This window comes from Fulmarus glacialis, unplaced genomic scaffold (assembly GCF_000690835.1).
Source record: "Fulmarus glacialis isolate BGI_N327 unplaced genomic scaffold, ASM69083v1 scaffold11015, whole genome shotgun sequence".
Taxonomy (NCBI): Eukaryota; Metazoa; Chordata; class Aves; order Procellariiformes; family Procellariidae; genus Fulmarus; species Fulmarus glacialis.
Window position 1 is genome coordinate 71009 of NW_009213710.1, and position 11800 is coordinate 82808.

An 11800-nucleotide genomic window follows, 5' to 3' on the forward strand; every position below is an offset into this window, starting at 1 on the left:
GTGGATGGGTTTATCTCTTACCATTGGCTGCAGAAGAGCCTAGACCAACCGTGTTCCTCGTTCAGGTATTTTGATGAACTATTGGAGAGTAGCTGGTGAGAGTCGTAGCCCCTGGCTCTGATGAAGCAGAGCTGTTGGGCAGACACTTGATTTGGAGCCATCACTGCTCACGCGTCCCAGTGTTGCTGGATTATGTCCAGAGGGTGCTGTGCCTTGCAGGGGGCTTTGCAGGGCTCTGGAAGAGGGAGAAAATGATCTCAATTTTCAGCTGATGAAAATGAAACCTATTGCAAATGATCCTGGCAAATACGTCAGTGCTAGAGGTGAAAGCCTGGGACGGGGTTAGTGGGATGCTGACGAGGGAGTCTCCTCCAGGTGGTTGTGCTTTGCAGCTGCCGAGGTGCTAGTCATGCGTTGTCAGCCAGCCGCGCCAGCACCAGGCGCAGGAGCCATAACCCCGCGATGCTTATTTCCTCTGCACGCAGCAGCACCACCTCTGCTTGGCCAAGGTATAAAAGCGTGCCTCTGCAGCTGGCAGATAGCTCTCTGCAGAGCCTTGGGCGTACCTCCCCGCTGCACTGGCTGTGAATGGGTTCAAGAAAACTGTTATAGGATCGTTTTCCTTTGCTCCCGTAAGCCAAAGCACCAAAGTGTACCTAAATACCTTGCAGTGGGCATCTACTAAATTTATACTGAGCTGGTCTACTACAATTTCTGGTTTGTAGGATGCAATTACTTGTTGTAAGCTTGTATCGTTCAGCAGAGATTGAAATAGTACCCAGAAATGGCAGTTCCCAATAGCTGTCTTACTTAAAAGACACACCAGCCTCCTGCCCGCTCCAGAAACTCATCTTTGTCCCTTTCCCAACCAAATGTATCAGGATAGTCTTGAGAGTTTTTTGTAAAACTGTCATGATGAATGCTGCACTTGGAGAAGAAATCTTCCTAAAACAATCCTCTAAATAGGAACAAGACAACATGGCTTCCAGTTCTTAAACGCTGCATCTCATGATTGGGTTAATATTTCGATGTGAGCAGCCTGAGTTGTACGAAGGCTGGAAAGGCTGAGCCCGGGAGGGAGCTCTGCGGGGCTGAGGGAAGGGGAGCAAATCAATGAACTTTGCTACGCTACTATTATAATGCCATCTACTGAAACCACCTTGAACTTCATGAAATTTTCCCCTACAAAATAGTTATATAGATACATTTGTGCCAAACAGAAGCATTCTCAGTGGGCAAGGGGTTTAGACTATTGTCATTGTAGTGAGTGGGACTAGGGTGGCAATGACAAGTGATCAGCCACTTGTTCGTTTATTTGGTTATTGACAGGCTGGATGCTTTGGAAAGCTGCAGGGCCTTTCATCTCCCCTTCCTCACCCTTTTAATACGGCTTTTCGTCTAATCTTTGCATACAGCTCCACTCAGAAATTCAGAAGTGTCAGTAACAAGCCTTAAGTGGAACGCTTCCCTGACAGCCACTGCAGCTCCCTTCCCACCGCTGCTCTGAAAGGTTAAAAATCAGGTTTTCTGTTTGATAAGGCCAAGAATCAGCCTCCAGGCCAGAGTATTGGGGTTTTTTTCCCAGTAATTAAATTGTTTGGCAGCAGAATGTACCATTTGAATCTGTTCTGTAGTGGAAAGTGATAAAAAGTCTGATTTTTTTTAAAAGAAGTTCATATTAAAAACCCTCAAAATTTGGCGTGCATGAGAATGGAAGTTTCATTTAATTTTTATTAGCTATATACTGCTTTGAGCAAAGGTTTTTATTAGGGATTTGGGTGGCAGGTTTGGACCTGACAGCAGTTAAAACATGAAAATAGCGTCTACAAACAGGGTTGTGCTCATCCAGGGCTTCAAGCAAGACATTCTTCACAGTTAATGTTTCTGATTTTGGGTAGTTTGATGGAGTAGACAATAAACCTTTTAGTCTACATAGAAACAGGATGAGGGAGTCTATGGAAAGTATAAGGCAGTATATAAAGAGATGCTGAATACTCAGATAATTCAGGTATTAAGCTAGTTGTATTTCTGAAAACTCCTCAGGTATATTGTGGTCCCTTGGAATCATTGTTTGTGAAATGAAAATGGAGAATAGAAGGCACTTCTGAAGTCCTTCAAAGCCTTTATAACAATTACATCTAAGAGATAACGGCTTCACAACGATTGCTGTGATACAGTCATGTTCAAAATTAAAACACTCCAGCCTCTGGTGTCTTACTGAGTCCTAAAGCCTAGAGCTTTGAAGGCAATGAAACCACTTGCAGAGGAAAACCACAGCTAAAATATACACGCGTTTTAGCTGGTTAGCTGCGCCTGCCGTTTCTATTTCCATACAAATAGCTATCCAAATTTCAGTGCGAGAAATGTTAGGGGCTTTCAAATTATCCACAATCGTGCCAATTTAAAAATTTTTAAATCACCTTGCCTTCTGTGAGGAGCCAGTCTCTGTTCCCATGGAAACAGAAACGGCAGCCTCCGAGCATCTGCCTCGATTTATTACAACTCCTCTGAACCCATCTATGGCTGCTGGCTGAAAGCTGATTCAATATGCTCCAGACCCTACGACATCAGTTCTGTTCGGCTCTGAAACACGCTCCCTTTGCTTCTTTTGGAGGGAACTATTTGAACATCCTTCCAAAAGCACTGTTTCACAGTGCAAGACTGTCCCGGTGGCATTTTGCTTCAGTAAAAGACAGCTAACATAAAGGTTAATTGCATAGACTACGTTCTTAACCAATATCTAGCATTTCACAGCAGTTTCCAACAGAGGCCTTCACTGAAAGGTGGACCCAGTCCCTGATGTTTTACCCAAGAGAAAGATAATCATAGTCTTTGCCATAATTATGAAGAACATGAGTGGATTTCCTCTAAAATTAACATCATGATACTCTGTATATCCTAAAATTATTGTTCGTATCACAGAAATGTGGGGTCTTTTTGTGCTTGGTACATGTTTAAACACGGTTAGCTACCATCCTTACCCCTAAAAGTGTTTCAAAGACAAAAAAAGGAGAAGAGAAATTGTGGGAAAGTGCAATGTCACAGGAGGCTTGATTAACACGAACAGTATCTGGTAGTTCTTTGGAGAGAAGTATAACCACTTCGTGAAAGAGAAAATGAAAAGATTTGGGTTTCTATCTCCCCTTCCTGTTACGACTTCAGGTACCTGCAGAAAGATACTTTTTATTTCTCTGACATCTTTTGTATGTTTTACCACCACACTTGCTTTCTCCCTTCCATTAATTCGAAGGAAATAACTATTCATTTGCAAGTATTGCATATTCATTAGCCAAGTAGGCAATGCTTCAGTGCTGAAGCAGTTTCCACTTCTCATAAAGGACTCCTTCAATACTGCCATTCTGGAAAGAAAGCAGGCTTCAAGTTCACAGAAACATTAGACAGAAGTTCAGGATATGCTTTGCAAAAAAATAATCTTACCTGATTACAACTACAGGGGGTATGCACATAGGCAACAGCTGTTCAGACTGGCATTTGCAAAGATGCTGCTATGTTTTGTGAAAAATCATGGCATTTTTAGTTGATCTCAAACCATGGGACCTTTCTCCAAAATATACCATCTCCAGCAGGTCTGCCTCTGTACAAGATGTCCCTTCTTTAGTAATACAGTGAATTGTGTAGCATCATGGGAGGCAACAGTTTAGATTCCTTCAGCATATTTTAGCAAATATTCTGCGTATTTGCTCATTTAGAAACATCACCAATTGTTTTATCATTTTTTTTCTGAGTAGAAATGCAAAACTGTAGCAAGTCAACAGTGAACATCTGAAAGATATTTTTAAAAAATCTTTAAAAAGCAAAACTTTTCTAGATAAATTATTTGCATTTCATTACTGTAAACAGTCTGAAATATTAAAGTGTAGTTGTTTTAATTTCCAAACAAAACATAACTTACACAGTTTAGACAAATGAGTTATTTAGTCTCAACTAGCACTGTAATCCTCCACCTGTTTGAGCCAACACGTACTCAGGTTATTTTGCCACATATTCCTACCACGATAGCTGGAAAGAGGAACAGGGAACCGGTAAAAGCGTTTGTAGCATTTGTGCTTTTTGCAAACCTAAAATGCCAGAAATACTGACCAGCTGAAGCACACTTCAGCTAGGTAAGTGGTTATGCCTGATGTTTAACATTGGTCAGTTGTTCTGCTGTTGTTACTATCGAAACAAAGGTTTGTTACTGGTTTTCTCAAAACAGTTTAACTTTTTCTTCATTTACAGTGAATTCCTTGTGGATTGTTTTTTCAACTTCTTCATTTTTGCTTTGATAGATCAGTGGGGCTGGTAAAATAACATTCTTCATGAACGACTATTTCCTTACGCCTCCATTCAGAGACGTTGGTACACATCCACGTGAGCAGCATTTATGCAGCACAAAGGATTCTGCTTTAAGGACCAAATTCTTGTGGCATTACCCTTTGTGACTTTTCTTCTTGTGAGAAGGGCACAAAGCACTTCACATCGGGCACCACCCTCTGTATATTTATATATATGTACAATATACGTGTTATAACAAGAATAACTTCTACCTTAAACCAACACTGAGATCAGTGTTCACCTACTGAGGTTTTTTCTTGTTAATTCTAGCAGGCTCTGTATTAAGACAGAGGAGGAAAGGATAGCTGTAGTTGGAAATGCTGCATACTCAAAATAACTTAAAATATATAGAAAAATAAACACACGTTGCCAAATGGTTTAGATAGGATCATTTTAAACAGAATTATTTCTGCCTCCTGGTCTGTGCAAGGCAAGTCTCCACTTCAATCTCCTGCTCCAAGCAGGGCTAACTTCAAAGGTGGATCACATTGCCCAGGATGTTTTTGAGCTCTGACTATCTCCAGAGTGGAAATTCTTCCACTGCCTCTCTGGGCCTGTTTCGGTGCTTAACCACCCCTCCTGCGAAATTTTCTTCTCGTCAGAATTTCCCTTGCTGGAACTTGTGACTGTTGCCTCTTGTTGCTTCGCTGTGCACCTCTGAGAAGTCTGGCTTGTTTATACCAGCAATGTAATTTTGCTTGTTCTGTCACCCATCCACTTCCCTTGAGATGAGCTGTGCTTTTGGAAGGATGTGTTTTTGTAGATACTAAATGTATGAGCTGCTTTGTGTTCTGGAAAACTTTGCAAATCTAAGCTCCGTAATATTGATACTTCACCTACTTGCTGTCATATTATTCTCCCTTTGCCCTGTTCACCTAACATTTTTACATGCAATGTCTGTTTAGAAATCAAATTTTGCTAGATCCTTGATTTTATAAATGGAAGGATTTTGGAACAAGCAGAGGAATTTTGTTCTCTTCATTGAGTTTAGCTAGTATTTGTTGCTCTGAAAGTCTTTGTCACTTAGACATCATCCAAAGAATTGTCCTAATGCTTATTCCTACAGAGCTGGGGACTGCCCCTGAATCAGGGATAACTGATTTTGAGGATGAGGTTACCTTGCCAACAAGAATGCTCAGTCTCTCTCTGAGAAGCCTGAGTGGTTATTACATGGAGACAAAGTGCTTTTACCAGCTTTAATATTTGAATTGGGAGTATTCTGCATGTACTGCTTACAAAGTGAGATCAGATGTAACAGGCTAGAGATCTTCAGTACAACGTGCTGAAGTAGGATGCCTCTTCACCTCAAACCACAGTGTACTGGCAATGTGATACTTAACCTTCACCATCTCTCTTTTTATTCTTCCTGTAAGTCAAAGCTAAGGTTTCAATTTTAAGTTAGATCTTCTTGGCTTTTTTCAGACTGGCTGTTTTGAGCTGTTCCAGCTGACCATAACCTGAACTGTGCTCATAGAACTTCTGCAGGTAGAAGTTGTTTGACAGGATAAAGTCTGATACTTCAGAAGGGGATACCGGGATGAAGCGTAACATTAGCTGAATCTGCTCTTACTTTCTGAAGTATCCCTACAGTCTGTTTTTATTTGTTTGGTGAGGTTTGTGACTGCGGAGAAAATGAGAAAAGAATCAAAGTTCCAATAGCAGTGGGACAGACAGGAACACAGAGAGGCTGCCAAAATATCATGTCCCTATGAAACCAGGCAGAAACAGTCCCCTGGCTTTTCAGCCTGTCGTCTTGGCTATCAGAGTAGTCTCTGCTGCGTGTGTTGCTGGAGTAGACACAGAGCTATGTGAGGAAGAATAGGATTATTTAGTATGCCTCTACGAGGTCTGTTTGATCTGTAGGATACACTGGTTGGAGGTTTTTTCAAAACAAAACATCAGTTTTACATGACAGAACAACAGCGCAAGACACAATCCTTTGTTCCAGAATGTCTTCATGTTTGAGCACATGTGGTTACAGCTAAAGTTTGGATGTTGTGGAAAACCTTCTGTCAAACCTGGCAGAGGGGAGGGAGCTACCAGACACTGCTCTCAGCCTTCACCAAACAGAGAAACTCTGAATTTTCTGCAAAGAGGGCCAACAGGAAACTTAAAGACCTGGGTTACTTTGTGTGTTACTTTCGCAGGCTCTGGTAATCCCAAATTCAGTACCGGTTGTTCCTTCTATAAATATATAGAATAAATTATGCCACGCTGGAGTGCGGAAAATCTCTGCTCTGACTCATTAAAACCAAAGTTTCTATTTAATTTCTATCATCTACAGTGAAATAGGCGAAAGTCCTAAGAGATGCTTTGCTTCATTGCACTTTTTCTCAGTACAGTTACAAAATGCTAGGTCAGGGACTCTGTCAATGCATAACCCTGAAAATCCCAGAGCTACTCTCCTGTGGAATATTTGGATAGACATCACTGAATGTTAAGTGGTGGATTGCCAATTTGGGCAACCTGAACACTACATTAAACTATCAAAAGCCACAAATCTTTGTAAGATTGTGAAAGCACTATGAGGCTTCTAATCCTGAAGTGAAAGCAGCCTAATTTTAAAACTATCAGAACTCAAAAGAAGTCTACATTAATTTACGCTAGGAATTACAGAAACGTTCAACAGAATACAACATTATTAAAGGATTGAGCTTAGCATTTCTCCAAATCCGCATTTCAGTTACATTAACAATTATCTTGTTTCCTTTTGAAGTACTAGTTTTCTGTGCCCATAAAATTACGTTAAGAGCTGCAAAGTGATGAAAGCTGTAGTTCTAACTTACAGTGAGCTAAGCTCTAATAATACCTAACATGATCTGCTTACAGAAATATTAAAATAAGCAATAAATTGGATGTTTGGCACTGACTCCGAGATGTGGACTGTATAAATGCTATGCTGTTCAGTATTTTGCTAGTCTTGCTATACCTCTTCTTATTCTTGGTTTATGCAAATTATTAGGATAAACAAATCATTAGGATTTGTTTAAAAATGCCATAAGGCATAATAACAAATGGGCAACTTCGGGTATATTTCTAACCAACAAAGATGACAACAACTTTTTTAATATTCCTGGACACACTGGATTTAATTAGACGACTTTTTTTTAAAAAAAAAAAAAAAAAATCAGATCCCACCACCAGCATGGCAATAGCTGTACTCACATTCCCAGGAACTGAAATAAACAAATATGGGTTGAAAAAACCCCAACCACTAAAATTGAAAAAGCGTTTTGAATTGCTATCACTATGATATCTAAAAAAATACAGTAAAAGTATATGTAGTTTTGTTCTGAATCAAAATTGCTAGCCTTCTAATGGTGATACTTCAACACTTATGTCGAAAGCAATTTCCTGTTGGTTCTGAGAATAATTAAGAGGTGGTATATTGGGAAAAAACCAAGGCAGAACTAGTTGCTTTTACTAAATAAAAAAGAGTCGGGAGGAAGGAAAACATTAGCCAAGAAGAACATAGCAAGAGCATTACAAGAGTTAGTTATCTAGGAATTAAAAAAACCCTAATACACTCTACACAATCTATTCTGCGAGGCTTTGTCTTTCTTTAGAATACTCAGCTAATTTCTGTGACTTTCTAGGAGATAAAAAGCGAATATATGTACTTTCCTAAATTGAATCTGTCGTGCCATTAACGTTTCAGACTATTTCAAATAATCATATAATGGGACAGTACTTACTTTTATGAACGGTTATCGTGGAGCTTTCAACCCAAGTTAACTTTTAGAGGTTATTACTACAAACATCATGTAATGCCTTGATGCTTTAGAGTTCCATATATCCCAAATAAAAAAAAAACACCTACCACAATTGCTTTTGCAAACTTGTCCAGAAAATGCTAAATGCACACTTTGCTTTTTTTGAATCTTCTTTAGCATCTAGATGAGATGATGTCTCTTTGCTTTATACAAGCTAAGAATGTTGCCATTGTACATTATGTACATTGTTCACATTTCAGGGAGTAGCTACGGGTGACCCACAGTAAGTAATAAATGGACAAAACACAGAAAGACAGAATATTTTAAGTTTTAATCCAACAAATGAAGAGGGTCTTAACACTGTAAAATACCATTGTATTGCTAATGCTGTAGAATTGTACATTAAAAACAATTATTGTCTATAGATGTAAAAACAGCAAGTTTTATGATACAATAAAACAGTATAGAAATCATTTAAAATTAAGTAGAAACCTCTTAAACAATTGAGGTATTAATCTAAGTGTTTCTCCAAACGTATTAAATAAAACAGTTAATACTGACTCTAAACATCCCCCCATCTTCCCCACTCCCCACCCTAACTAAACCGATTAGAAAAAATAGTAGTCTCTCAGTTACTATGTTTTGCATTCTTTCAGAATCATTTAGATTCTCCATTTTCTTCAAGTACAGTAGAACAACTCTTCACAATACAGTACTACCCCGAAGTAATTTATTTCCCAATGCTATATAATTTTGGAAGTAAGTATTTAAGATTAATTTTGAAGGCTAGAAGAGGCCCAAGGAAGTCTGCAGGAGGGCAATTAAATTTTGAATGCAAATTATTTACACAAACATTAGCGTACTGTAATTACAGCATAAAACTTGCAACATAGCTGATGGGTACTTTTAACAAAAGCTCCAAACGAAAGAAAGAGAAGAAAAACAGATTACAAAATAAATAATCTAAAGCTCTTCATGGTAGAAACGTTCATCATGAAGCTGCCTACCATAATCCGTTGCTTCACTGTTAAGAAACAAATCCTGGTTCTTAAGGATTTCTGCTTCAGAAAGCTTTTTATCATCATTCAAATCCATTTCTTCAATAAGGTGAAGAGCCTTTAAAATAAATGAAACACCATGTGCACAGTTAATAGATATGAGCATTTATAAATAATGCTTTTGGAATGGCTTTGTCAAAGACCTGCCACAACACCATTATTTGTAACAAGCTAGACAAGAATTTACATTCAGAACAGAGCCTTTCTTTCCTCGGTTTGTTTCCCTTTGCCTACTTTATTTGGTGGCAAAGTCGTAATATCAAATCTCTACCCTCACTATCAATTCTAAAGCAACAAGTCAATGTCAAACCCATAGCTTTACTTTGAGGGTGGAAGACAGTATTAAGCCAGCAAAGATTAATCATATTCCTGGAAGCACCCATAGTCCTTGAAATCCACAGGCGAGTGCAGTACACGTCTTTAGTGTATGAACTGCAGAAAATGCAAGCTTAGCATGTCAGCTAGAGACCCCGTGTTTTCAGAGGGCTCCTCTGGACATTCAGCCACTGAATGACAGCCATAATAGCAAGTTCTTGATGTGTGGGACCTCAACTAGGATTTGAGCCAATACAGTCTTCAAGTTGAGCATTCTCTCTCAGAAGCGTGCACACCCGTTTTCTCTCAGTCACATATCTACCTTGTGTCTGACAAGAGAAGCATCGTTTACAGGTTAAGCTGTAGGCGCTCTTGCTTTCAATTCTGGAGGTGTCTACTGCTAAGCCATTTTTTATTTCCTGAACCTGTGGAGACTCACTTTTCCATCATACGTGCATATTTAAAAAAAAAAAGAAAGTAGGGATAGAAATTTGCAGCTGGATATTCTGTATCTATTTATGATTTGCAAAAAATGCTCCATGGCTATAATTCATTAAAATGTAACTGGATAGTATTTGATGTCCACCGTGAAAAAGGGTTTTCTTCCTCCAGCAGTGGACGAGATAAGCCATCTGTGCATAGGAACTTCAACTTTGGGTAGCAATTCATGTTTTCCCTCATTTCCCGAAAGCAAAAGCTTGTTTTTCTGAAAAAACTTTTAAATACTAAATCATGACAATGTCAAATGAAACTGCAAGTTAAAACAATTCTCAGATTTTTGCTTATTTATGTATTATAAGTGGAAGGAAACAGCAGTAAAACAAAAAACCAATCGCAGAATATTTTAGTTGTAGCTTATTCACAAGTATTACATAGCTCAAAGCTAACAAGCTAGTACAGCAGCTCTATTGCACCTATTATTTCTGAAAAATAGAGGAGTCCTAGTATTACATGGTTTTTGTTTTTATTTGCTAAACATCTACAAATACAATGATTTAGAGAATCCTTCTGTTCCTACTTTTTCTGATTGGTTTGGCTCAATATAACCGCTTAGTGACTTTTTTAAAAAATTAAATATTACTTACATTTAAGCTGACTATATCACCAAAAAGGACTGAAGAAAATAACAGGGACTAACGTCAGCCAAGCAGATTTTAAAAGCACTCTGCATGGCAAAAGCTAAAAGATTATTAAGACAAACATCTTGGTAAACACATATCAATCCTGGGAATGGAATGTATAGTAATTTTTCTATTTTTATGTTATTTAGCTACCAGGTTTCTCAAGTCATTTTGCAATGCCAAAATGAAACTGCAATATTCAGCTTTCAAACAGCAGTTTATGACTTAAGTCGATCTCTTTAGGATTGATGAGCTTGCTAAGCTCTTATATTAACTGAAGAAAAAAAAATAGCACATTAGAGAAATAAATAAAAAAACCTGATTTCTTGCAGAACTGGGCCATTACTACAGCATGCCCTTGCTGTAAGCTAAAATTAAAATGAATAGTGAAGAACTGCTAAAAAAAAAAAAAACCAACCAAGCAAACCAATATAGGTATGAACAGACTCAGCACCACACAGAATTCATGTCAGTTAGAACAGTATTGTGGCTGTGAAGTAAGAACCACCACCCTCAAGAGTCAGATGTTAAAAAAAGTCCATGCAAAGGCTTACAGATCCACATTTACAAAAATACTACTAGAGCTATTTAACAGCTTAGCTTCCTACAAGGTTAGATACGTGAGCATCCAGTGCTGCGTGCTAGCCACGTTGTTTTTTCTGTCACCAAGAGAGCTGAAAAAGGAAGAGGTGGGACCTCAGTAATGAGATGGTCCAACACAGCAGACGGGCTGTGCTGTTTGACACAAAGCATCTCCTGTCTTTACCAGGAATGACTGAGGCATGGGAAGACTTGTTGGTCCTGCCATTCTGGACACCAAAATCCTCCAGTGCAAAGGAAAGAGATTTGGACAAATTAAGATAAAAAGTTACTAGCAGAAAGGCAGAAATCCTCTCTACTGCAGACAACGACTGTAAAGTCTGCTTACTAAAATAGGTTGTTCTGGAACACTCAGTGCTTCTACTGCCTGCTACAAAAAAATAAACTAAAGACAGCTAAAATGAGAATCCATTTAAACCTATTACAGCGTTCTACCCCTGATTAAACCATTTTAATTATCATCATCAAAATTTGCATTACAGCATCTTGAATTATAGAATACTTCCATTTTCTTCTACTTATGAAAGGACAAGTTTTTAGTTCTACAAATTATGGTGATTTATCCAGTTAGAAGAATCACGATCAATTTTTGTTTTCAAAATTACGCTGTCAGTATGTAACAGCTTCTTTTAGTAGTGTATCTCATTAGATTTCCCTA

At 38.5% G+C, this 11800-nt stretch overlaps 1 protein-coding gene across 1 annotated transcript in view; it reads right to left on the minus strand.

Moving 5' to 3' along the window:
* Window positions 1-8363: 8363 nt before the first annotated feature.
* RCN2 (reticulocalbin 2, EF-hand calcium binding domain) overlaps window positions 8364-11800 on the minus strand; it is a gene marked incomplete at its 5' end in the record, with an annotated part of 9933 nt that continues 6496 nt past the window's right edge. The window contains one exon of the mRNA XM_009578286.1: window positions 8364-9164. Within this exon, the coding sequence (XP_009576581.1) occupies window positions 9012-9164 (153 nt within the window). The remainder of the gene's footprint in view (window positions 9165-11800) is intronic.